At 47.1% G+C, this 21,467-nt stretch overlaps 3 protein-coding genes across 3 annotated transcripts; 1 reads left to right on the forward strand and 2 right to left on the reverse strand.

Moving 5' to 3' along the window:
- Positions 1-479: 479 nt before the first annotated feature.
- On the forward strand, positions 480-9,919 carry LOC133152055 (calmodulin-regulated spectrin-associated protein 3-like). The gene is made up of 18 exons (XM_061275586.1): positions 480-630; positions 1,709-1,989; positions 2,244-2,384; positions 2,533-2,622; positions 2,783-2,818; positions 4,119-4,257; positions 4,347-4,486; positions 4,714-4,807; positions 4,879-4,930; positions 5,010-5,062; positions 5,461-5,491; positions 5,637-7,914; positions 8,040-8,155; positions 8,209-8,489; positions 8,561-8,636; positions 8,741-8,847; positions 8,913-9,031; positions 9,192-9,919. The coding sequence occupies exons 1-18, from the start codon at positions 480-482 to the stop codon at positions 9,528-9,530; spliced, it is 4,524 nt and encodes a 1,507-aa protein (XP_061131570.1). The 3' UTR covers positions 9,531-9,919.
- A 495-nt stretch (positions 9,920-10,414) lies between these two features.
- soul5l (heme-binding protein soul5, like) lies at positions 10,415-13,601 on the reverse strand. Its single transcript, XM_061274737.1, has 7 exons — positions 13,464-13,601; positions 12,795-12,854; positions 12,609-12,690; positions 12,301-12,421; positions 12,091-12,230; positions 11,814-11,977; positions 10,415-11,378 (listed from the first exon to the last, which is right to left on the reverse strand). Coding segments are annotated over exons 1-7 (990 nt in total). The 5' UTR covers positions 13,466-13,601; the 3' UTR covers positions 10,415-10,957.
- A 2,281-nt stretch (positions 13,602-15,882) lies between these two features.
- On the reverse strand, positions 15,883-20,791 carry LOC133151038 (protein GPR108-like). The gene is made up of 18 exons (XM_061273772.1): positions 20,416-20,791; positions 20,020-20,139; positions 19,880-19,930; positions 19,427-19,518; positions 19,277-19,356; positions 18,908-19,107; positions 18,777-18,839; positions 18,584-18,685; positions 18,372-18,505; positions 18,213-18,288; positions 17,971-18,044; positions 17,782-17,899; positions 17,576-17,706; positions 17,445-17,488; positions 17,324-17,373; positions 17,163-17,246; positions 16,954-17,075; positions 15,883-16,874 (listed from the first exon to the last, which is right to left on the reverse strand). The coding sequence occupies exons 1-18, from the start codon at positions 20,509-20,511 to the stop codon at positions 16,787-16,789; spliced, it is 1,725 nt and encodes a 574-aa protein (XP_061129756.1). The 5' UTR covers positions 20,512-20,791; the 3' UTR covers positions 15,883-16,786.
- Between the last annotated feature and the right edge of the window lie 676 nt (positions 20,792-21,467).

Raw genomic sequence — 21,467 nt, forward strand, 5'->3', positions numbered from 1 at the left:
TAAATATGTATTTACACATTTATTATTCAATTTTTTACTTTTGAAATCTTTTTATATAGAAGATACAATGAGATACAAATGTAAAAAATAAAAGTAAACATGGAAACAACGAAATAAATACTACAAAAGTATATACTCTATATACTTAAAAAAAATAAAATACTGAAAAAATGAAAGGAAACATGGAAAAAACAAAATAAATACTACAAAAGTAGGAAATATGGAAACAATGAAATAAATACTACAAAAGTAATACTACTATATATACTTTTGTAGTATTTATTTCGTTGTTTCCAAAAGTATATACTATATACTTTAAATATTGATTGGCCTGTTTACGTCACCAGACCCTCCCTCTTCCTCCTCTCTCTCCCTCCTCCCTCTCGCCCCCTCCACCACCATTGTCCATCCTCAGCTCTCCATCCTCTTCCAACTCCTCCTCCCCTTTTTATCGGCGCTCCATGCGCCTCAGCGCGGCCATGGTAGACTCCGGACCCGGCGAAGCTACGCCGTCGACGAGGAAGCCCTTTTCGGTCCTGGAGATTCCCCCTCTGGACCAGTTCGACTTCGGCCGGGCCAAGATCCGGGCCAACGTGCGTTGGCTGCTGTGCAAATCGTACGGCTGTGCAGGTAAGAGCGAGGCGAGCATCCACCGGTGGGGCCACCATCACGACATGCGTGTGCTTGGGTGGGGCGGTTCCGTGGATAACCCGGCCGGCTTTTGCTCGTGCACGCGCGTGCGTCTGTATTCTCCCTTTCAATCGTCCATCATTGGTGCGGCAGTGATCTAATTATCGCTTCTTTGATATCGAAGGTAGTTTTCTCACGCGTGGGTTGAGTCGATGCTGCAGAATTTGGTGTCAGGGTGACTCGCTTTGGATTATTATTGTTAGGAATAAAAAAAAGAACTACCTGCTTTATTTGTCCATCGTAATGTTTGAGTGGGTGACGTATATGCTAACTGGTTAGCGGGGGCTCTGTCATTCTGTGACGTCATGCCTCTGCTACTTGCTTTCTTTGCTGTTTCCATTGTTTTGTTTTCTATGTGCTGTTTATTCCATCCACCCATTTTCTACACCGCTTCGTCCTCACGGGGGCGTGCTGGAGTAGGCGGGGGACACCCTGAATTGGTAGCCAGCCAATCGCAGGGCTCACAGAGATAGACAACCATCCACACTCACGTTTATGTGCTACCAAGTATGTTTTGTGACGTGGGAGGAAAACCCACACAGGCACGGGGAGAACATGCAAACTCCACACGGGGAGGGCCGGAGGTGGGAATCGAACCCGCACCCTCTGAACTGTGAGGCGAACGTGCTAACCAATGCTCACCGTGCCACTGCCTGTTTATTCCGAATAATAATATTACAAATATTAAGAAGCTCACTTGGTGGGGGTATATAAGAAAGGAAGCTGTACACGGTCATAAATGTTGGCGGACTCGCCTCCAGTCAGCTCAGGCGTCCTCCGAAGACCGCGACGGCTGAATGTGGGTCAGTGTTTCGGTGCCGTCTCACTCGATTTCTGTGAATGGCGTGACCCGGTTTTTCACTTTGATACTGTTTTTGCTTGCCGTTCTTAATCATTATTTTTTTTCTCCGTCATCACAGTAACAGTTATGAATTGAGGCTTTCTCCAATATCTAAAAAATATATTGCTTTAAGGATCTTAATCAAATTATGATTAATTGAGCAGCCCTAATCTGCAGAGAATGTGCCAGTGGAGATGCGGGAGCCACTCTACAAGGACCAGTATGACCAAGAGCACCTCAAGCCGGCCATCTCCGAGCTCCTCCTCTCCCCGGAGATCTACTGCAAAGCTCAGGCCCTGCTGCTCCAGGCCCCTGGGGGGGCCCCCGCCTCGGCCTCGCAGAACTCACCCTCTGACCACTGCGCCCTGCTTCACTTCCTCACGAAGAAAGGTGTGGCCCCGCAGGTTCAGGATGTGGACGTCACAGAGGATGACCTCAGATGCACCCCCATCAAGATGGTAGGACTTCTGCTCAATGTTTTAAAGACGCATCATTAGGTACACCAGCGCAATCTGATGACAGCTATTAGTCTTGAAAAAGAGGGGGTCGTCTTATAATCGAGGTCGTCCTATATTCGGGACAATACGGTAATTGTTTTGTTGATGTATAAGAAAAAAAAAAAAATCAAAGTCCCTCATATTGAGCAAGTGTACCTTAATCCTACCATCCCCAATGTCGTATTCTTTTCCGTTTTGATTGCTGATGGGTGCAGAAAGGCCACCTGGCCTTGATGGACTCCATGATGTCACTGGCCGCCCGGGAGATTGTGGACAGGGTCAAAATGCCAGCAGGGGCTGAACAGATGGGCGTCGGAGCACCTTGGGAGAACGCGCTGCTCTTCTGGGTCAACAGAGTGAGTCTGCAATTTACTTACAAATCTGGAGTATAGAGAAAGTTCTTTTCACACTGCGCTGGCTTCAAAGTGTCACACAGCACGGAATGCTCTTGCCTGCCTTCCGAGGTGTTTGTCCACCAGGAATTCAAAACCGCTTTATTTACAGTTGAACCAGAAGCTGAAGGAAAGCACCGAGGAAGAAGAGACGCCCCAGGGGTCGCAGCAGAACGCTGATGTCCAAGCCTCTCAGGAAACGGTACACTACTGTACATGCGCACACACAATGTGTGACTTCCCTCACGCAGGTGTGTCAGTCCACTTTGTAACATCATCCTCCTCATTGCGGCTCTCTGTTCCCCACCTCCCCCACCCCGCCCTCTGGCTCATGCGTGTTATGGCACCTTGCTTTCCAGCAGGTTCCGCCAACTCGTTGGTACTGGAAGCTTGTCCCTGTAAGTTTGCGTTCTTCTGCATCCCCTCTCACAACGTGTGTGTGTGTTGGTGGATGCCGTCGCCAAGGCTAACGCCGCCGTGCCTGCTCAAAACACCTCGTTTGAATATTCATACATGCGTGCGTGTGTATATTTTAGTACAATGTGTGTGTCTTTTTTTTTTGGGGTTTTAGCTGCCCATCATGTCAGCTGACTCACCAAGTGTTTTTATTTTTGCCTGTTCATGTTTGTATTCTCAAGCGCATGTTGAGTTCCAGTTACCGTAATTTTCGGACTATGTCGCACCGGAGTATAAGTCGCACCAGCCATAAAATGCCCAAAAAAGTGAAAAAAAAAACATATATATGTATACAAGTCGCTCCTGAGTATAAGTCGCCCCCCCCACCCAAACTATGATAAAACCGCGACTTATAGTCCGAAAATTACGGTAATCTTGATTGTTGTTACAAATAAACAAAAACCGATCGACAGACAGACTGATTTAATGACGGACAGACGCACCGACAAGATGATGGGGAAGAGGGAGGTTAAGCCACATCCATCTTGTTTGTCCCCCCCCCCCCCCGCCTCTCCTCCTATTTGACCCTCCCCCTCCCTGTGTGCTGCAGTGTGCAGATTTTTTTCCAAGCGGAACTCCTTTGTCATTTTTATGCTTGTGTCCCTCTCTCTGCCATGCCACCGTCTAGCATGCTATCGCTTTTTGTTTGAAGGAGTCGGGGAACAAACCTCCAGTGGTAATGTATAACAGCTCGCCTTTGCGGTTAACCCCCCCCCCCCCATCACCACCACCACCCCAACCCACCAAGTCATCTAACCGCCACCCCACCTATAACTTTGAGCTCCCACAACAAACCTGCTGGAATGAAACTTTTGGCAGTTAGTCAGTGTCTATGCTTTTGCTACATCCTTAACTTTTTTTTTTTCTTCATGTTTTAGTTTTTCTTTTGCTCTGCTTTTTGAAAGCTGTCTGCACCCCGTGTTTGATGTGCGCTTATTTTGTCACGCTTTCTGCCCTCAACATTAGGCACACTTGTCCAATGTGTGAAAATTCCGGGAATCCCGCTCCAATTGGATTTTCATTTGAATTGCAAACCCCCAAATTTGGAACGAATTGAGATTGTGCCGGTGTACCTAATGGAGTGGCTGTTAAGGGTACATTTTCTTTCTCTTCCTCTGGGCTTTTTTCTTGCCGTGGCTTTGCAGCTTGATTTCTTTCTTTGGTTTTAATCACACCATCCCTCACTGCTTCTAAGTCCTAACATGCTCATGTGGATGTCTTTGGTCTCTGCTCCTCCGTTAGATTCGCTACAGGAAGGACAAAGTGCAGTCGAAGCTGACTCCCACCTTCCCCCTGGTCAGCGCGGTCAAAGATCTGGCTAACGGCTGCGCTATAGCTGCTGTGCTGCATTTCTATTGCCCAGGGTTGCTGCCTCTCGAGGGTACACACACACACACACACACGCATCATCAATATCTACCTCCTGGCACATCGATAAGAAAGCAGGATTCAATATTATTTCTCTATCAGATGTATGTCTGAAGGACACCATGTCAGTGGCCGACAGTCTTTACAACCTGCACCTGATTAAAGAACTTTGTGAGAGCAGTTTGCAGAGCTGCTGCCTTCTTTCCCCGGAAGATCTTCTCTATGCTCCACCTCTTTTGCATGTAAGTTTTTTTGAAACTCCCCAATGGTCAACACACTCCTAGAAATCATCCTTTTTGATTAATGGGACACAGATCTGCATAGCAATGAAAGGAAATACTCTAGAAGTGACTTAGGATTGAATCCGAATTGCCATGACAATGAGAAAGACCTGCTAACGTTACATGGAGATAGTTTTGAAAGCATATTCAATTCTAGGATGGCAAATCCATTGTTTTGGTCTCCTCAGCTGAACATCATGAGCTTTGTAGCTGAGCTGCTGGAGTGGTTTGAGGTCAAGAAACCCGATTTTGTTCAACCGATACAAAGCATTGACCTGACCGGTGAGTTGTGTGTTTTTTTTTAATAACCCTCCATCTCAATTTCTAAGTTGCACCTCTTCCATGTCTTTCAGATGTCTCTAGTTTAGCGTTCTGTACCAGTCCTGTTAGTGGAAACAGCAACAGGTAGAAAACAATGTTGGTTCAGTGCAGAATCCCATCAACTATGTTCTCGCCAACACTTTTTTATCGAATTCTATTCCAGCGGGTTCATCTTCAAACACCCTTTTGTGACCGTCCCTTCTCCGCTATCACCTGGTAAGACACACGCAAAAAAATTGGGACAAATTCCCTTATCAATTGATTCTGTCGCCAAATCGCATTTAATCATTTTTTTATTTTTGTGGAATGCATCCATCTGATGCAAATTTGAGGTTTTTAGAAATATTTTTAGAAGTTATTTACTGTATACTCACTTTTTGTAATGCCGTCGGAGAGCGCCCAGTCGCCATTTATTGAACGCTAAAAAAAAAAAAAACGGCAAAACACTAAAACCCAACCGACACTCATGCACTAACTGCTGTCGACCGCAGCTCACGCCCAGATGTTCACACACAGATCGAACCATGTCACCAGCCAGCACTGCTCGCAATTTTTAGTGTGTCTTCACGATGGTCCTTACATATTGCTTCTCTTGTGATTGTACCTCCTTCCAGAAAACAAAACCTGGACAAAGAAACAAATAAGGTACACACTTGCTGGATTTGTTCTATTTTTTATAGTCACTCTGCTATTGTGTTCATACTTTGCCTTCATTGTCTATAACCGTCTTAATTTGGCTTCTGTGGTCTCACTGCATTCACCGCATCTTCAAAAACCCCGCCCCCTGCAGTCATCCTCTGTCCGCAGCGACTTTCAGCATCCCATTTGGGCTGGACAGTGATGTTGATATTGTCATGGGCAACCCGATAGATTCTGTCTTTCGCTCTGTCAGCACGGACAGCCTGGGCGCCGGCATCCCCGCAACGACCACGCTGGCGGGGATAACTTGCATACCGTACGGCCCCCCGGTTAGCGCTTCAGCGCCGTCGCGGGGGTCTTCCTGGGGCCCTTATGTGCACCCGGCGCCCCTGGGAGAGCTGCCCACTGTGGAGGAAGCGTTACAGGTGCCTCCCGGCGCGAAAGATCGGAACAAGGGAAGGACTGCGGTGAAAGATGTTTTGACAGCAAGACCGGAATCGAGGTTATGTCCCGAGGGCGCCCCTGCTGTTTTTTTCCTGCACTCCCCATTGGAGGACAATCCTCAGCTCAGTCATTCTGCCCCCTGCCGCTCGGGAGACATTTATCGGCCGGTTTGCGGAGAGGCGAGTAGAGGTGAGAGGAAGGCGAGGCAAACCAATGGCGCGCCACGCGACCATGACGGCAGCGTTGATTCATCGGAAGCGTTTGATGACACCCCCAGAAATGCCCCTGGTAATATGCGACCCGGTAAAAGTCATCAGGGAGACCACAGCCCACGCATGACAAGCTTTGCAGAGCAACGGGACGGCAAAAGAAGACATCCCGTAGCTTCTGGGGAAGACTTTGCCTCTACCCCGACACCAACGACGCCCGGAACGCCGCTCACTCCCTGCACACCAGCAGGAACTCAGAGTCAGAAGGACAACCCGGGCTTTAAAGTTCCCGAGACGGGTTCCGAGGCCGGGGAGCTGGGAGCTCGTTTGGAGGAAAAACGCAAAAGCATCGAAGCTCAAAAGAGACGAATCGAGGCCATCTTTGCCAAGCACAGACAGAGGCTCGGAAAAACAGCTTTCCTCAAAATGAAACGAGAACAAGGCGAGGGTGGGGGAGAGGGAGCGGATGAGGACAACGTCTCTCTGGAGGAGCGCCTCGCTCGCATTGAGGAGCAGCTGAAAAAGGAGGAAGAGAAGGAAAAGACAGAAAGGGCGGTAGAGAAGGAGAAAGCCAAGCCATCCGTCTCCAACGCTCCACGGCTGGAGAAGCAGGTCACGTTCTCTATTGACAGCAAAAAAGGACAGGAGCAAGAAAAAGGAGCAGAGAAAGTAGGCGGCGGCATGTTGGTGGAATATAACGAAATTGTCCAGAAACTGAGTGAAGCTTTGCAGTCACTGCAGAAGGACATGCATAAACTAACTGAACAGCAGCAGGAGCTTCTGGGAAACCAAAGACCAAGAAGCTCCCAAAAAGGCACCGCAAAGTCAAGACCCAAAAGTAACACCAAGGCGCCTGCCAAAACCCCTCCTGCCACACCCACAAAGACACCCCCAAGAACCCCTACCAAGAGCACCAGCAAAGCCTGGATGATTCCAAACGGCTCCAAAACCTCTTCTGTGTCTCCGTCGTCCCGACGGACAAACCCTCTCTCTGCAGCTACTTCGCCAAAAACAATGGTCTCCTCCTCCTGTCCTGCCCCCCGCACCAAGATCCACATCTCTTCCACCCCTCGCAGTCCCAAGCACCACCCGAGACCGCAAGCCCATCCACGACCCTCAGAGCTCAAGTTCCCCCCTCTCAATCGTGTTCTGACTCCAACTCGCACTGTGGATACCCTCCCCCACTTGCGAAGAGTGTCGCCCAGCAAGTGTCAAGTGCAGACAACTTCGTCCTTCCGCATCGGCGGACTTCCGGAAGTTTCTCGCCCTGCGCCGCAACCCCAGCATAGCACGTCGGACACGGCGTCTTGCGAGACCCAGTTTAGCCTGGAGCTGGAGCAGGACGATGTTGTGCCCATGCTGCCTCCCCCGAGGGCCACCAGTGGCAGCAGCTCCGGTGCTCCTTCCGAATGCTCTTTCGAGAGCGAGGCTTTATCCATTTCTGCCGCATACAGCGCCGAACGAGACGGAGCGAAAGCTGCCGAGAGGCATTGCGGTATCATCGAAGTGTCGCTGTCCTCCCTCGGAGAAGCGGGGGGAGGCACTGATGAACCTACAGATGAAGGGCGGGATTTTTCTTCCGACTCCATGAGTGACCTACTCGAATCTGCGGCGGAGCCTGGCGTAATCAATTCCGACAGCCCGGAGCAGTTGGATTCAGCCACAGAAGCTGGGAACTCTTCAGACCAACAAACGGAATCCAGTCGCGCCGACGCTGCAGAACCACTTGGAGAAAATGAGATTGGACCCCGAGGAGGGATCGGATTCTACTTTAAGGTGAGTGCTCACAAATGAAGACCAAGAAGAAGCTCTGCAAAACTTTTGTATGCAATTTTGCAGATGATTAAAGTCTGCACCTCTGGTCTCCGTGGTTCTCATTTGTTTCTTTGTGGTATCTGCAGGAGGATGTGGAGAACGAGGACGGGATGTCCCAGCGGAAGGCTCTGCTTTTGGAGAGGCAGCAAAGGAGAGCTGAGGAGCTGAAGAGGAGGCGACAAGAGCAAGAACATGAAAAAAGGTGAGGATCCATCAAATCAATGTCAGATGAAAAGCTAATATTGTTTTCCACAGAGTGGAATCCTCCAACCAAACTGCTTCCTCTCCCTCCAACACACCCCGTGTGGGAAAAACCTCGCCCTGTCCCACTTCTCCAGCCCGGCGTGGAGATTTCACGCGAGCCGAATACGCCCGCCGACAGCAGCTCCGGATTATGGACGACCTGGATAAGATGCTGCAGCGGAAGTCCACCAACCTGGGACGATCGCCTGTCAAGAAGACGAGGCCACCACGGCCTCGCAGCGTCACCAGGGAGGAAACCCAGCTGTCCCTGAGCCCCGCCAAGAAGACCACCGGTAAAGAAATACCAGCAATGTCAGTAAGATAGTGGCAAAGGATCGGTTGACGACTGCTTTTGTCCGTACAGTCCCCAAGTTGACCAAGTCTGACTCGTCCCTCAACCTGGCAGCAGGAGACAATGACGGGGATGAGGAAGTCCAAAGGTGCTCATTGCATTTGCCATTCCATCAGATGAGAACTTTACCATCAGTTGGTTGATTGGAAACGAAAGACGGCGTCTGCTGTGTCTGTGATCTGCGCCTGACAGGAAACCCGATTTGCCTGCCGGATGCGCGACGCCAAGCGGACTTGCGAACCAGAACGGAGACTGGGATGCCGGTTCCAATGGAACCTCACCAGCCCTGGAACACACAGGTATGGAGCAAACCTCTGTGGACACACCCATATTTTTCAAACAACTTTTATGGTTGCCTGGTCAGGTCTGAAGCTCTTCAAAGAGCCAAGCTTCAAGTCCAATAAATTCATCATCCACAACGCTCTGTCTCGTTGCTGCTTGGCCGGGAAGGTCAACGAGTCCCAGAAGAACAAGATTGTCGAGGTATGAGCACATCAATCAGTGGCGTTTCAATGAGAACATTTGCTTGATACACAAGTTTAGTTCGGATTTTGGTCCGATTGGGTGTGTAAGGGTCGAGGAATTCACCAATAGTGAGTAAGCAGCAAATGATTGTCCACCATTTTGATCACCTCTACGGCAGGAGATGGAGAAGAGCCCCGCCAACCACTTCCTTATCCTCTTCCGGGACGCCAGCTGCCAGTTCCGCGGCGTCTACACGGCCAACCCCGATTCAGCGGAGCTTGTGCGCTTGACCGGCGTGGGCCCCAGAACGGTAAGCTCGACCCAAGTGGAGGCCATGTACAAGTACAGCTCAGACCGGAAGCAATTCAGCGCCATCCCCTCAAAGACCTTGGGTATGAGCGTGGACGCATTCACCATCCCTGGATACCTGTGGCACGCTGGAGGGGCAGCGGCTACGGGTGGGGGAGGAGGAAGCAGCAGACGGGCGAGCTTGGCAAAGGCGCTCGTTTCCAAGTGACCCATTCTCAAGCTGCCGTTAATGCTTTAGAAAATAACAGAAAACTTATGAAGGTGATTTTGTACTTTGAAATAATGGGCTTTAGCATGCACTTGAATGAAGTGGTGCCCTAAAAATGACTTCCATGCGTGAAATGACACATTAAATTCCTCTCAATCAAGAGAGCTGATCGGCACATGATTTGTTCAATCAGAAATGGAGTCATACGAAGGGAACGTGACGGCAAGATTGACTTACGTCATGACTTCACAGCAGTCAAGTACGCCCCCTGCCTGCTGAGCCGACAATTTATATCATAATTGATCTAATAATGAGATTGACGTTCCATTTGCATGTTCATAAATCCGAATGTCATTGAATAAATATCTGTATCTAACCCTAACCCAAACGTCTGGGATGCACCTTGAAATCGCAGAATAAATAAATATAGTAGGATTTTTTTTTTTTAATAACCATCAACATTGTTGTATTGTTTTAATCATATTTATGAACTAATTTAATAACGGTTTTAAAAATAATGTTTTTAACTGTTTCACGTTTGAGTGTGTGAATTCCTGAAGCCGTGAACGCACCGCGGGGCAGGTCTCAAAACCTTCCATCCATTATCTGAGCTGAGCTGCTTATCCTGCATTTCTGAACCGTGCCGCTTGCTCTCAAATCGATCATGAAGAAAATTAAATTCTAGTTCTAGTATGAATAATGAAGCAATGAGCCCTGCAGGATTTCCACCACTATGTATTGCACCTTTTTCTGACCACCCCAAATGTTGCTTACTATTTGTCTCATTGCATTTTATAGGAAAAAAAAAAGACCATGGCTTTTAATAGTAAAAAAAAAAGGACTATGGAAAGTTCATTTTCTACACAAACTTGTTCAGTTCATAGTTCACAATTGAAATGCTCAGATTTAATTTGAACGTTCCAAAAATGACAAGGTCATATTTCATTTCTTCTCCGATCAAAAAAAGAATTTGAATACAAGAGAGATTTGCTTGAAATATCTGGAGCGTCTCTCATCACACTTTTGTCGCATATTGATAATTGCCGTTCAAAACCGTTCATCGGGCCCAGAATGATTGCATTCGCAAAAACATTGACGAAGCAACTTTTGTTCATTGAACATGTTCAGATACAACACTGTCAACTTACAATACTTCCTTTGCATCAAGCTGTCAAAAAAATGGCATCAAAAGCATTACTTTTAAGTTAGAGTGGAGGACAGGCCCTCAAACTAAATCTGTGACTAGGTCAATCGACAAACAGCTGTTTTAATTTTAAGTGCAAAATACATTTCTTTTCAGAAACCAAACAGCGACTTCCTATTTTTAGCGTTACCTTCTACCCAACTCAGCAGCTAATTGCTGTCATTTTTTGATGCATACGTGAGTGACTAGTGAAGCACAAGGAGTTAACATAGTGGATGTAGTATTAGACACCATCTTGTTGGGGGTTGGCCAAAACTGGCAGCGTGCCGTTCGCCAGGTTGGTGTCCCCCTTGGGTTCCAGTGAGATGGCCACGGAGGCGAACCCAGTGGCGTTGGGCAACACGTCTGTCAGGACCTGAGCCGAGGTCGGGGCGGGGCTTAGGTTGATCAAGAGGCGGGAAGAAGAGGGGCTTGGGGGGGTGTCCAAGGGTGTGTCAGTAGGCGTGTCTGAGGTGTTGGATGATTTCAGGTTGGCGGTGGTGAGGGAGGGGGAGTCTGCAAGGCGATCCAATGGGAGTTCGGCAGGAGAGCTCGGTGGCGTCCTGGGGGTGTGAGCAGGGGTGGGCTCTTCTGGATCTGAGCACACTGGCGACCCCTTGGATACGTACCACACCTCGTTGTGCCTGTTGAGAAGCTTTAAGGGACTGCACGCACGAGCACAAACACACACAGTGAAACTTCATGAGATACATAGTATTTAAAAATTGTAAAATCATCTTTCTCCACTGAAATGAATGAAAATGCCGTTAATCTGTTTTACAAAAAATGAAAAAAAAAATTCATTTTACTGCTTTGCATTTTATTACCGTCTTTTGCCACCTGGGGGCGATATAAAGCAGACTGTGCACAGTATAGAGGTCTCGGCTCTTCACAGAGGATAAAGAATGCATGAATGTATTTCTTATATTGGTTCTCAACGATGTGTTGTTTAACGGCTAGCATTTTGAAAAACTCGTAAATCGTGTATCGAGGCATCGCTCAATTGTCTCAAAGCCAAACAGATCCCCCTCAACAATTTCTTGCGGAAACATTAGCATTTATCTCACACTCCTCAGACTAATGCTATGTAATGTACGCACCTGTCGTAGCCAACACCATAGTGGTAGGTATGATTGTAAGACGCCCGCACTCTCTCCAACTCTTTCGTCAGCAGGTGCGCATGAAGCCTGGACGTCACCGACAACATCCAACCTCCGTAGCTACGCACATAGACGTCCATCTCGGGCATCTCGGTGAAATACAACTAGTGGGACAGGGGTGAAAACTTACATGGTAAGCAGAGCTGCATTGAGTTTTATTGGCTACACACACACATATTATTATCTATTTCCAGACACACACGCATCGTGCCCTCACCTTGTCATTGGTCGGTGCGGGCGGCTTGTCTTGATAGGCTTGCGGCAGCGGGAAGTTGAGCGTGTAGACAGCCGGCTCCCACATTTTGGTTTCCTCCGGGATTTTAACCAGCACAGGCGCCGTCATCTCCATCTGTACACCTGCCGGCAACACACAGACTCGCACCGTCATGGAGGGGCGGCCAACATTTTCCCAGTTTTCTTTTGTCACCTGCTTCATTGGCACCGGTGATGTACTGAAAAAGTCTCCTGAAGGCCATGGCAGCACCCACACCCATGAAGTAGGCCTCGGCGTCTGTGGACACCCAGCGAGTGGGGCTGTAGTGTCTCACCTACACACAATCACAGTCAGCATTTTTGCTCTTTCTTACTTAACCCTTAAAAATGAACCAATGAGAATCATACAATACTTTGATTGAATTTAATGTGCTGTAATACTAGTACTCAATTTGGGCAGGTTTAATGTGCTGTAATAGTCAATTTACTGACATTGATCGTAACAAAGATGTCATCACTCACTTCATATTCATCTGTTTTGCAGACCAGCTCAAACTCCAGACATTCCTTTGACTCGGTGCAGAAGCTGGCATTGGTGCTCGGGCTGCAACCGGTACAAACAGTAACAGTTGTATTTTTCATTGTTCGGGATCTTCCCGATGGCCACCTGCACTGTACACATCTATCCTTTGCGAGCATGGAACTTACCCAACGCTTGCTTCAGTGGTAACCACAAGAGCCAACACTGCTAATGTTGACAGGAAAGTCCTGCAAAGATGCAAACATGTATATTTGGAGGGGTTTTTTTTTTTTCAAATAAAAATTGAGTGGATGTTGATTCAAATCATTTATCTTCATTAATATGACAGGTATGTAGGCGTCACAGTGACAGGTTGGAAAATCTGCGTCACAATTAGAAGAGTGCAGGTTCGATTCCACCTTCAGCCCTCTCTGTGTGGAGTTTCCATGTTCTCCCCGTGCTCATACAGAAACTTTAATTATGGATTGACTCTTGTACTAGTGTCGTACCATTTTTTAAAATTCCAAACCATATTTTGAAACTGAGATTTTGTGTACGGGAGCGTGCAGACTGCGCGTGGCGCAGTGTCACTGCAGCAAGAAGGAAAGCGTGGTGTTACTGCTGCATCATGATCCCCCCCCCACGTTCGCTCTCCTTTTCTCCTCTGTTCCCACGAGCAAAGACATTGGGAGGTCAAGAGAAAGATCAGAAAGCAAAAATACTTAAAAAATTCCCACCAAGCTCTCATAGTTACAACTCTTTATAATTTATTACTATGTTCGTAGCAATGACGTAAATATTTTCCCGTGATAAAAACATTAACTTTGTGTGTGTTTGTTTGATTGTGTGTCACTTACATGGTCCCGCGTGTGTGTCCTTCCCGCAGAAGATGAAGGCGCCGTGAAGTTGATGCGGTGGTGGAGGTGGAGGAGGAAAGAGGAGTACTGCGCTATAGCGTTGGCTCGTCAGTGAACGATTTGTTCAAAAGAACGAATCCTCTCCGTGAACGAGAGTGAACGAATCGTTCTTTTTTCAGTTCACATGACTTCAACCAGTAGGTGTCGGTAATGCGGATTGAAAGCTGGTGCCACCTCGCCGTAAAACAAAACGAAGAAGAAAATGACGTAACTTCCTGTTTACGAACGAGTCGTCAATTCCATTTCCTGTTCACTAACCGAACGGATCTGTTCACTGTTATTTCAGTGAACGAATGAGTGATTAGCATTTCCAGTTCATCGCGAGAACGGTTCAGTGAGGGAACGAATCGTGACTTTCCCGTTCGCGAACGAGTTAGTTTGAAGCACCTGCGCAAGCCTGGGTTTCCCGCCCCACGCAAGTGTGTGTACTTAGTGCAGTGCTTCTCAAATAGTGGGGCGCGCCCCCCTTGGGGGGCGCCGTGCTATACCTGGGGGGGCGCATGTGACCCTGGGGAACAGGCTATTTTTTTGCAGTACTAGAATAAAGTGTAATTGCGCATCTTCCCAGCAGGGGGCAGTGGCGCTCTCATTGTTACTTTTGTGACGTTTGCGACAGTGCAACATTTTACGATTTACAAGACAAGTTAGGATAGTCACGGTGGGGAGGGGGGGAGGCGCGAAAAGTTTTCTTCTTGCTAGGGGGGGGCGTAACAGAAAATAATTGAGAAGCACTGCGTTAAGCGCACCTGCGGGAAAAGTTTTAGCTCCTGTAGAACGTGAAAGGAGCTAAAACTTTTCACGCAGGTGCACTTAACGAGGGAATCACACGGACACTCCATTAGGTACACCGCTATTTTCAAGTGTACCAATAACAGGCCACTTTATTAGGAAAATATCATGATCAAAGGTCACAGGTGTCAAGCTCTAGTCCTCGGGGCCGGATTCCAACATGTTTTCCAAGATTCCTTTGTTAAGTGCACCCTAATAAAGTGGCCTGTTATTAGGTACACTTGAAAATGGCGGTGTACCTAATGGAGTGTCTGTGTGCTTCCCTCGTTAAGTGCAGCTGCGTGAAAAGTTTTAGCTCCTGTAGAACGTGAAAGGAGCTAAAACTTTTCACGCAGGTGCACTTAACGAGGGAATCACACGGACACTCCATTAGGTACACCGCCATTTTCAAGTGTACCAATAACAGGCCACTTTATTAGGAAAATATCATGGTCAAAGGTTACAGGTGTCAAGCTCTAGTCCTCAGGGCAGCGTTCCAACATGTTTGCCAAGTGACCCTCGTTAAGCGCACCTGCGTGAAAAGTTTTAGCTACTTTCACGTTCTGCAGGAGATAAAACTTTTCACACAGGTGCGCTTAACGAGGGAATCACACGGACACTCCATTAGGTACACCGCCATTTTCAAGTGTACCAATAATAGGCCACTTTATTAGGGAAATATGGTCAAAGGTCACAGGTGTCAAGCTCTAGTCCTCGGGGCCGCATTCCAACATGTTTTCCAAGATTCCTTTGTTAAGTGCACCCTGATAAAGTGGCCTGTTATTAGGTACACTTGAAAATGGCGGTGTACCTAATGGAGTGTCCGTGTGATTCCCTCGTTAAGCGCACCTGCGTGAAAAGTTTTAGCTCCTGTGGAACGTGAAAGGAGCTAAAACTTTTCACGCAGGTGCGCTTAACGAGGGAATCACGCGGACACTCCATTAGGTACACCGCCATTTTCAAGTGTACCTAATAACAGGCCACTTTATTAGGGAAATATCATGGTCAAAGGTCACAGGTGTCAAGCTCTACTCCTCGGGGCCGCATTCCAACATGTTTTCCAAGATTTCCTTGTTAAGTGCACCCTAATAAAGTGGCCTGTTATTTTTTTTATTATTTTTTTGGTGTTGTTTACTTGTATGTATCTCAAAACGAAGCTTACCTTTCGACCAAGACACGGACTTCGTTGAACGATTCGTTTGAACGAATCTTTTGAGTGAACTGATTCTAACGATTCAGTTCACTTAAAAGAACTGGAATGCACATCAGTACTGCACTATGACACACCAGAAATCTCCAGCACAGCACCTCAGCACGCCAGGGGGAGGAGTGAGAAGGGCATGTTAAAGCTTTACTTGGAATTGCTAGAGTACTTTTTACTAAAATACTTTTTTTAGATAATGTTCAATGACACACTACAAGTTTTATAACGCATCATTCCGATGAATATTCTCCCTAATATCTAACTTTCACAGATAATAGATGGATTCATATCGATTCATAGTCCACAACTGCAATATTAATCGGAATGCCATGTTTACTCTTGTGGTGCCGCATGCATCTTCATGACCCAAAGATGAGAGGAGCGACACCCAGAACACCAGCTTTATTATAGACAGGTCACAGACATTTTTAAAAAAAGAAAAAGCAAACTTCAATTAAGTTTATTCATATTTCACCAAGAGAGTCCTCAAACACAGCAGGCACGCATGCACTGGAGCATGTCAGTAGAACTGGCTTGCCCTCACACTATTTCCAAGTAACTGAAAGCAATCGCAAGTCTTTCTGCTGGAGGGGTTGCGAGGGCTCTGTGTCTCACATTATTTACACTCACTACACTTTAATACCAACAATCCATACCAATAATTCGTCAATAAAATAGGGTTATACCCATCGTAGACTAAAACAAAAACCAAAAGCCGACAAAAGGAAAGAGATGGTCATGTTTCAGAGCGGGAATAGAGGAGGAAGAAACAAAAAGGCGGTTGAGTTTGTGATCAATAAATTGAGTTTACCTTGAGAACCTAATACTGAAATATTCCGTAAAACATGGCCGAAAATTAACATGGTGGCTTTGACCAAACAGCGAGCCTTGAATGTTGCGATTGGCCAAGGAGAAAGGAACCTGAGCATGTGTGTGGCGGGGAAGAAGGTGGGATTCTTGTGTTCTAAGGACCTGCACACGCACTATAGAGAAAGGCTTGATGCAGCCGTGCCGTGTTAAATAGAAATACGCGCGCACGCACACACACACACGAAGACCTAAAATGTTCTTTGGAGACAGCGAGGTCAGGCCTCTCGTTAGTCCGTCCATCCGTTTGTGTCTGTCGTAGGAGACAATAAAGTCTGTTTGCATAGGCAGGCAGTGGGAAGGAGCATCTGAAAAAAGGGGAGCCTGTGGCAGTGGTTGGTGAAGAAGCCTTGGTCCATGTGTGTGCGTGCCACTCTGTGCACATGACGCTCCTCCCCAAAAACGAAGGCCCCGCACGCCCTGCTCACAAGGTGGCCTCCTTCTGCCGCTCACGTCCGTTAGATGTCTTTTTCACTTTGGAGATGCCCTCCAGAGCACCCGACTCTGTTACGCTGCACATATGGAAAATCAATCTAGTGAATGGTAATGTGTTTCAATGTCGCTGACATTTAAAATTGAGTAAGGGGTTACATTTCATCCATCTCCTCATCTTCTTCATCCTGGGGCAGCTGGAGATAAGGATTGTTGGAGGCAGGCCGGAATTTGTAGCCCGTCAACACAAAGAAGATCAGAGTGGATACTTCCACAAGAAACTGAGGAAGGGCAGTGGCGAGACAAACGTTAATATCACCACCGCCGCCGCCGCCATTTCACTTGACTGTGTTTTACTTCAATGGTACCTCGTAGCACCACTGCCACTGGAAGGGCATGGTGACCTTCAACAGAATGGCGATGATCCGTGTGAAGTAGATGTAACACACAATCTGAAGGAAGGAAAAGAGCAATCAGGTCACCGGGTCAATAGACAAGCAATGTAAACGAGTTGCTGGCCGAATCCCACCATGACGTAGTAGTGACGGAAGAGCTTGAGCTTCTCTAAATTCATGGCAGCTGGAGGTCAAAAACAAAATCAAATCTATCGTTCATATGATTGCATTCCATTTGATTTTTGGGAAACTCACCTTTTCCATCCGTGCTCGAAGCCTCTTGGAGGTGACGGATGGACCTGCAAAACACATTAGACAATAAAAAAACAAAACAATGCTCTGCTCTAGCACTGAGTTCTTTCAAATGCAAAACACTGACAACTGACCAGACGACCGGGAACAGAATGGCGCCGCAGCAAATGAGGTCGACCAAGAAGAGGATCTCCTTCCACAGGGGGTACTCGCTGGAGCCTTCTTCTGTGGACTCGATGATAATGTAGGCCACGTTGGCCAGGCACTGCAGCCGTAAACACGCAAGCGCGTCAACAACGACAACAAAAATCACTTTGGGGCCTTGCACGACAAGTTTGACCTGCAAGGGGATGACGATCATAAAGATCTTCTTCTCCTTATCAGACAGGATGTACTTGACAAAAGCCCAGCCAGTGCCGATCAGTGCCAGCGTGATGAACAGCAGCGCCCCCTTGAGCCTGGGAGGGAGCGTTGTGAGTCACACTCAAAGCAGATATTTATACAAAAATGGCAGAGTCGCCAGCCTCACAGGTGAGTGATGTAATACATGACGGCCCAGCCTTCGATGGGATGACCCTCGGTGTTGATGAAGTGATAGTTGATCTGAAAAACAACGAGAAAGGCTTTGAATGATTTCCCTTCCTCCATAATACTTTACTTCTAAATCATAAAGTCATATCTAGGATGCACTTAATTATTCATGATAGCACTTTTTTTTTTCCCCCCGTATAGACATGGCTGTGGGCAGTGAACGCTATGGTTTGTACTCACGCTGTGGAAAACCAGCGAGGTGGACTTGGTGAAGGCCAGTGCCGCCATAAGCCAGTGGATCTTAAAGACGCTGTACCTGCAGACACAAGGCCACTGACATTGGTGATCTCTCCAAATTCTCCTTCAAGTGAGGGACCTGCACCCAGTTACTTGCTTTACCTGTGCTTCATCAACGTGTACACCCACACCATTGCGGCGACGAAGAAGACTCCGGCCATACCGATGTAGAGGCGGGAGAGCGGGATTTCGGCCGCCGACAGGAAGCCACCAGGATTCTTCTCTGTCATCTCCAGCTACGAAGGACACGCTAAGGTTCAATTGAGTGTGTGGGGTTGTGGTGGGGGGTTGGCACGAGACCACAGTCAACTCACGGTGAAGGAGTATGGCCGGTTGATGCCAGGCACCATGTTCTGGCAGTAGTAGAAGTTCAAGTTGTACAGGCCTTCGGCCAGGAGGCCCAAAAGCAGATGAAACTGTGGAAGAGGAGGAGGGGCAGGAGAAGGAGGCGGTCAGGACCAATCAAATGCCTGTGTCTTGCGAAGAGAGTGTTGAGAGTGCTCTTACGTTGAACGCGTAGGTGTCATTCACTTTCTCCAAAGCTAGCGTCAGCTGTTTGGTGGACGCCAACTAAATGCAAACACGTTAGGTCATTTCGACTTTCACATCACGGATGCAGGAGGAGACTATCGAGTCACCTGGAATTCAGTTGCCATCTTTTCTGCAGTCTTAGCTTCCTTCGTCTGATCCACGGCCTCTGTGTTTGTTTCCACCTTGGCCTCATCGGCCGTTTTGTCAGACGACTTTGTCGTTTTGTCAGGCGACTTATCGTCGCCTTGGGCCTGCTCCGCCGGCTTAGCTGGAGTCTCAGCAGGAGACTCCCGGCTGGACCTCTGACCTGAGGCACACAAACATCCCAATTGGGAACTGCTTGCAAAACGCAGAAAATTTCCGTTTAAGGCCGACACTTTTCTATTCAGCTAGCAATCAGCAGTATAACATCTAAAAGCCAACCCCTTTCTTCCATTGATCGTGTTAAAATAAAATCGACGTTGGAAATGACAGACCTTTCTCTTTGGTCTGCACATTGGCCTTCGGTTTGCCCGTCAATATGTTGTCTTGATCACCGAGGACACGCACGTTGACGCTACACAGCGAGAGCACGGAGAACATTAAGAACATTCTGACAAGGTCAGCACACGCACACAAACACCTACCTGAGATTGTTGATGTCAATAAGAAAGAGAATGAGCGGTTCATTGTTGGTTACTTTAGTGAGTGTGAGAGGGCACGTCTCAGTCTCTTCGGCCTGAGAAAAAAAGAGAGGGGGGCATGTAAATAAATGTTGTATTGTTATTCCTGTCTAATGATAATTATGTTGTCATATTACAGCAACAATGGGCAATTTAAGTGCGACATACCACACAGCACAAAAAAAAGCCAGCATATTTGCAAGTCGTTTTTTTACGAACATCAAATGACCAAATGCAGAAAACAGGAGAACGGTGACGAGTTCCAAAATGGACAAAAAAAAATGGTGGATTGTCCTGCATTTCCCACAAACACAATGTTATCCAGAATAATAGAAATAAAAATTCACCCAATACCAATTAGCTCAAAATTATGACCCAAATTTCCTCTCACATGATCGGATTGTGGCAAATACTCACTGTGTAAGATAAGACTCCGCTCACGCGGGCCCTGGAGAGGCTAAACCCAACCTGAAATGAAACAAAAAGAAAGAGCAAATGTGGAATGAATGGCACGAAACAGCCTGTTGTTGCAGACAGCTCAACGTAAAGCTTCTTACTGGGTGTGCACTATAGTTGACAAGCTGCTGGGGGATGCGGAGAGAGTGGAGGTTCACATCCAGAGACCCGTTAGCATAAAAGCCAAAAGTATTGAGGTGGACGAAGAAGCGAGTTTCATTCTGGAAAAACAAGACCAATTCAGTAGTGACACACAAATAACTCCATATCAGTTAATAAGTGCGTGCTTAATAAGGTTTGTGTGTCTGTGTGTGTGTGTGGGGGCTCACGAAAATGAACCTGTCAACACAACACAAAATATTTGCTACAGTAAAGACTCGCAGTACAACCACATTGTATTTTACGCTTACATAGCTGAATAAAGCGAACTAACCGGCTCTAGAGGCATGCTAGTTCCCCGAGCTAATGAGACAGTGGTTCACGGTTTTCTGACTTACCTTCAGGATGAGTTTGTGTATCCTTGCCTTACTACCATCCAGAAGAAAGACGAGAACTAATGCGGCCACGACGCCAACTCGGTGCGCCACAGCCATGTTTCCCCAAAATGAAAAGCTATGCTACCGAGCCAAAACGATGGACGGAGCGGCCGCTATCGGTCTCGCAACAACACACCAGGGGAAACGTAGTGAGAAGATAGCCGTCGAAATTTAAGTAGAATCGCGTCGTATTGTCAAAAAAACACGAGTGGTCTGATATGCTGCGCTTTCATCGCAACGGCAACATACAGCATTTAGCTATTAGCTCATTTCGCTTCCTGGTCGACTCGTACGACAATTGCCAAACATTCAACAAGGAACAGGCGACGACGTCATCAGTCCTCGTCACGTTTGTGACGTAACGAAGCGACGAAACAACAAATGCGCTGTTAAATCGGCAGTTGTAGAATCGACAAACAATGCGTTTTATTTTCTAACGGGCGAATTGTTTTTTTGTTTGTTTGTATTACAACATTTAGCCTTCTATTCTATTCTAACATGAGTCACGTGACTCGCAATTTTAACTGACAGCAACTTCCGGCTCCACGTCTCCCGATGATAACGTCACAAATCTGACACGTGGAATGTTGGTTTGCAAATACGCAGGGAATAAGCCGATCTTTAATGCATTTTATTATACATTTAAATTGTACATCTTTTCGAATTCAAAGAAACCCAAAGCCTTGAGAACTATAGAAACCTGTATGTCATTAGAGAATTAATAAAACCTGACCCACTAGCTAGTTAGAAAACACTCTTTTTTTCTTTCTATCTCTTTCTTTTGTTGAATTGCCTTTTTGTGCATAGACATAGTTCACTATTACGTTGTGTATCTTTGTCATATTTTGTAACTTGATGCTTCAATAAAAAAAATAAATGGGTCAACCTTGGATGGAGAACTAGTGATCATTTTTCATCCATTCATTTTCTGTAGTGCTCGTGCCCACTGGGATGACGGGCGTGCTGGAGCTTATCCCTGGTAGTAGGTCGGGGACACCCTGAACACTTTTTGG

The sequence above is a fragment of the Syngnathus typhle genome, linkage group LG3, assembly GCF_033458585.1.
Source record: "Syngnathus typhle isolate RoL2023-S1 ecotype Sweden linkage group LG3, RoL_Styp_1.0, whole genome shotgun sequence".
In the NCBI taxonomy this organism is placed as follows: domain Eukaryota; kingdom Metazoa; phylum Chordata; class Actinopteri; order Syngnathiformes; family Syngnathidae; genus Syngnathus; species Syngnathus typhle.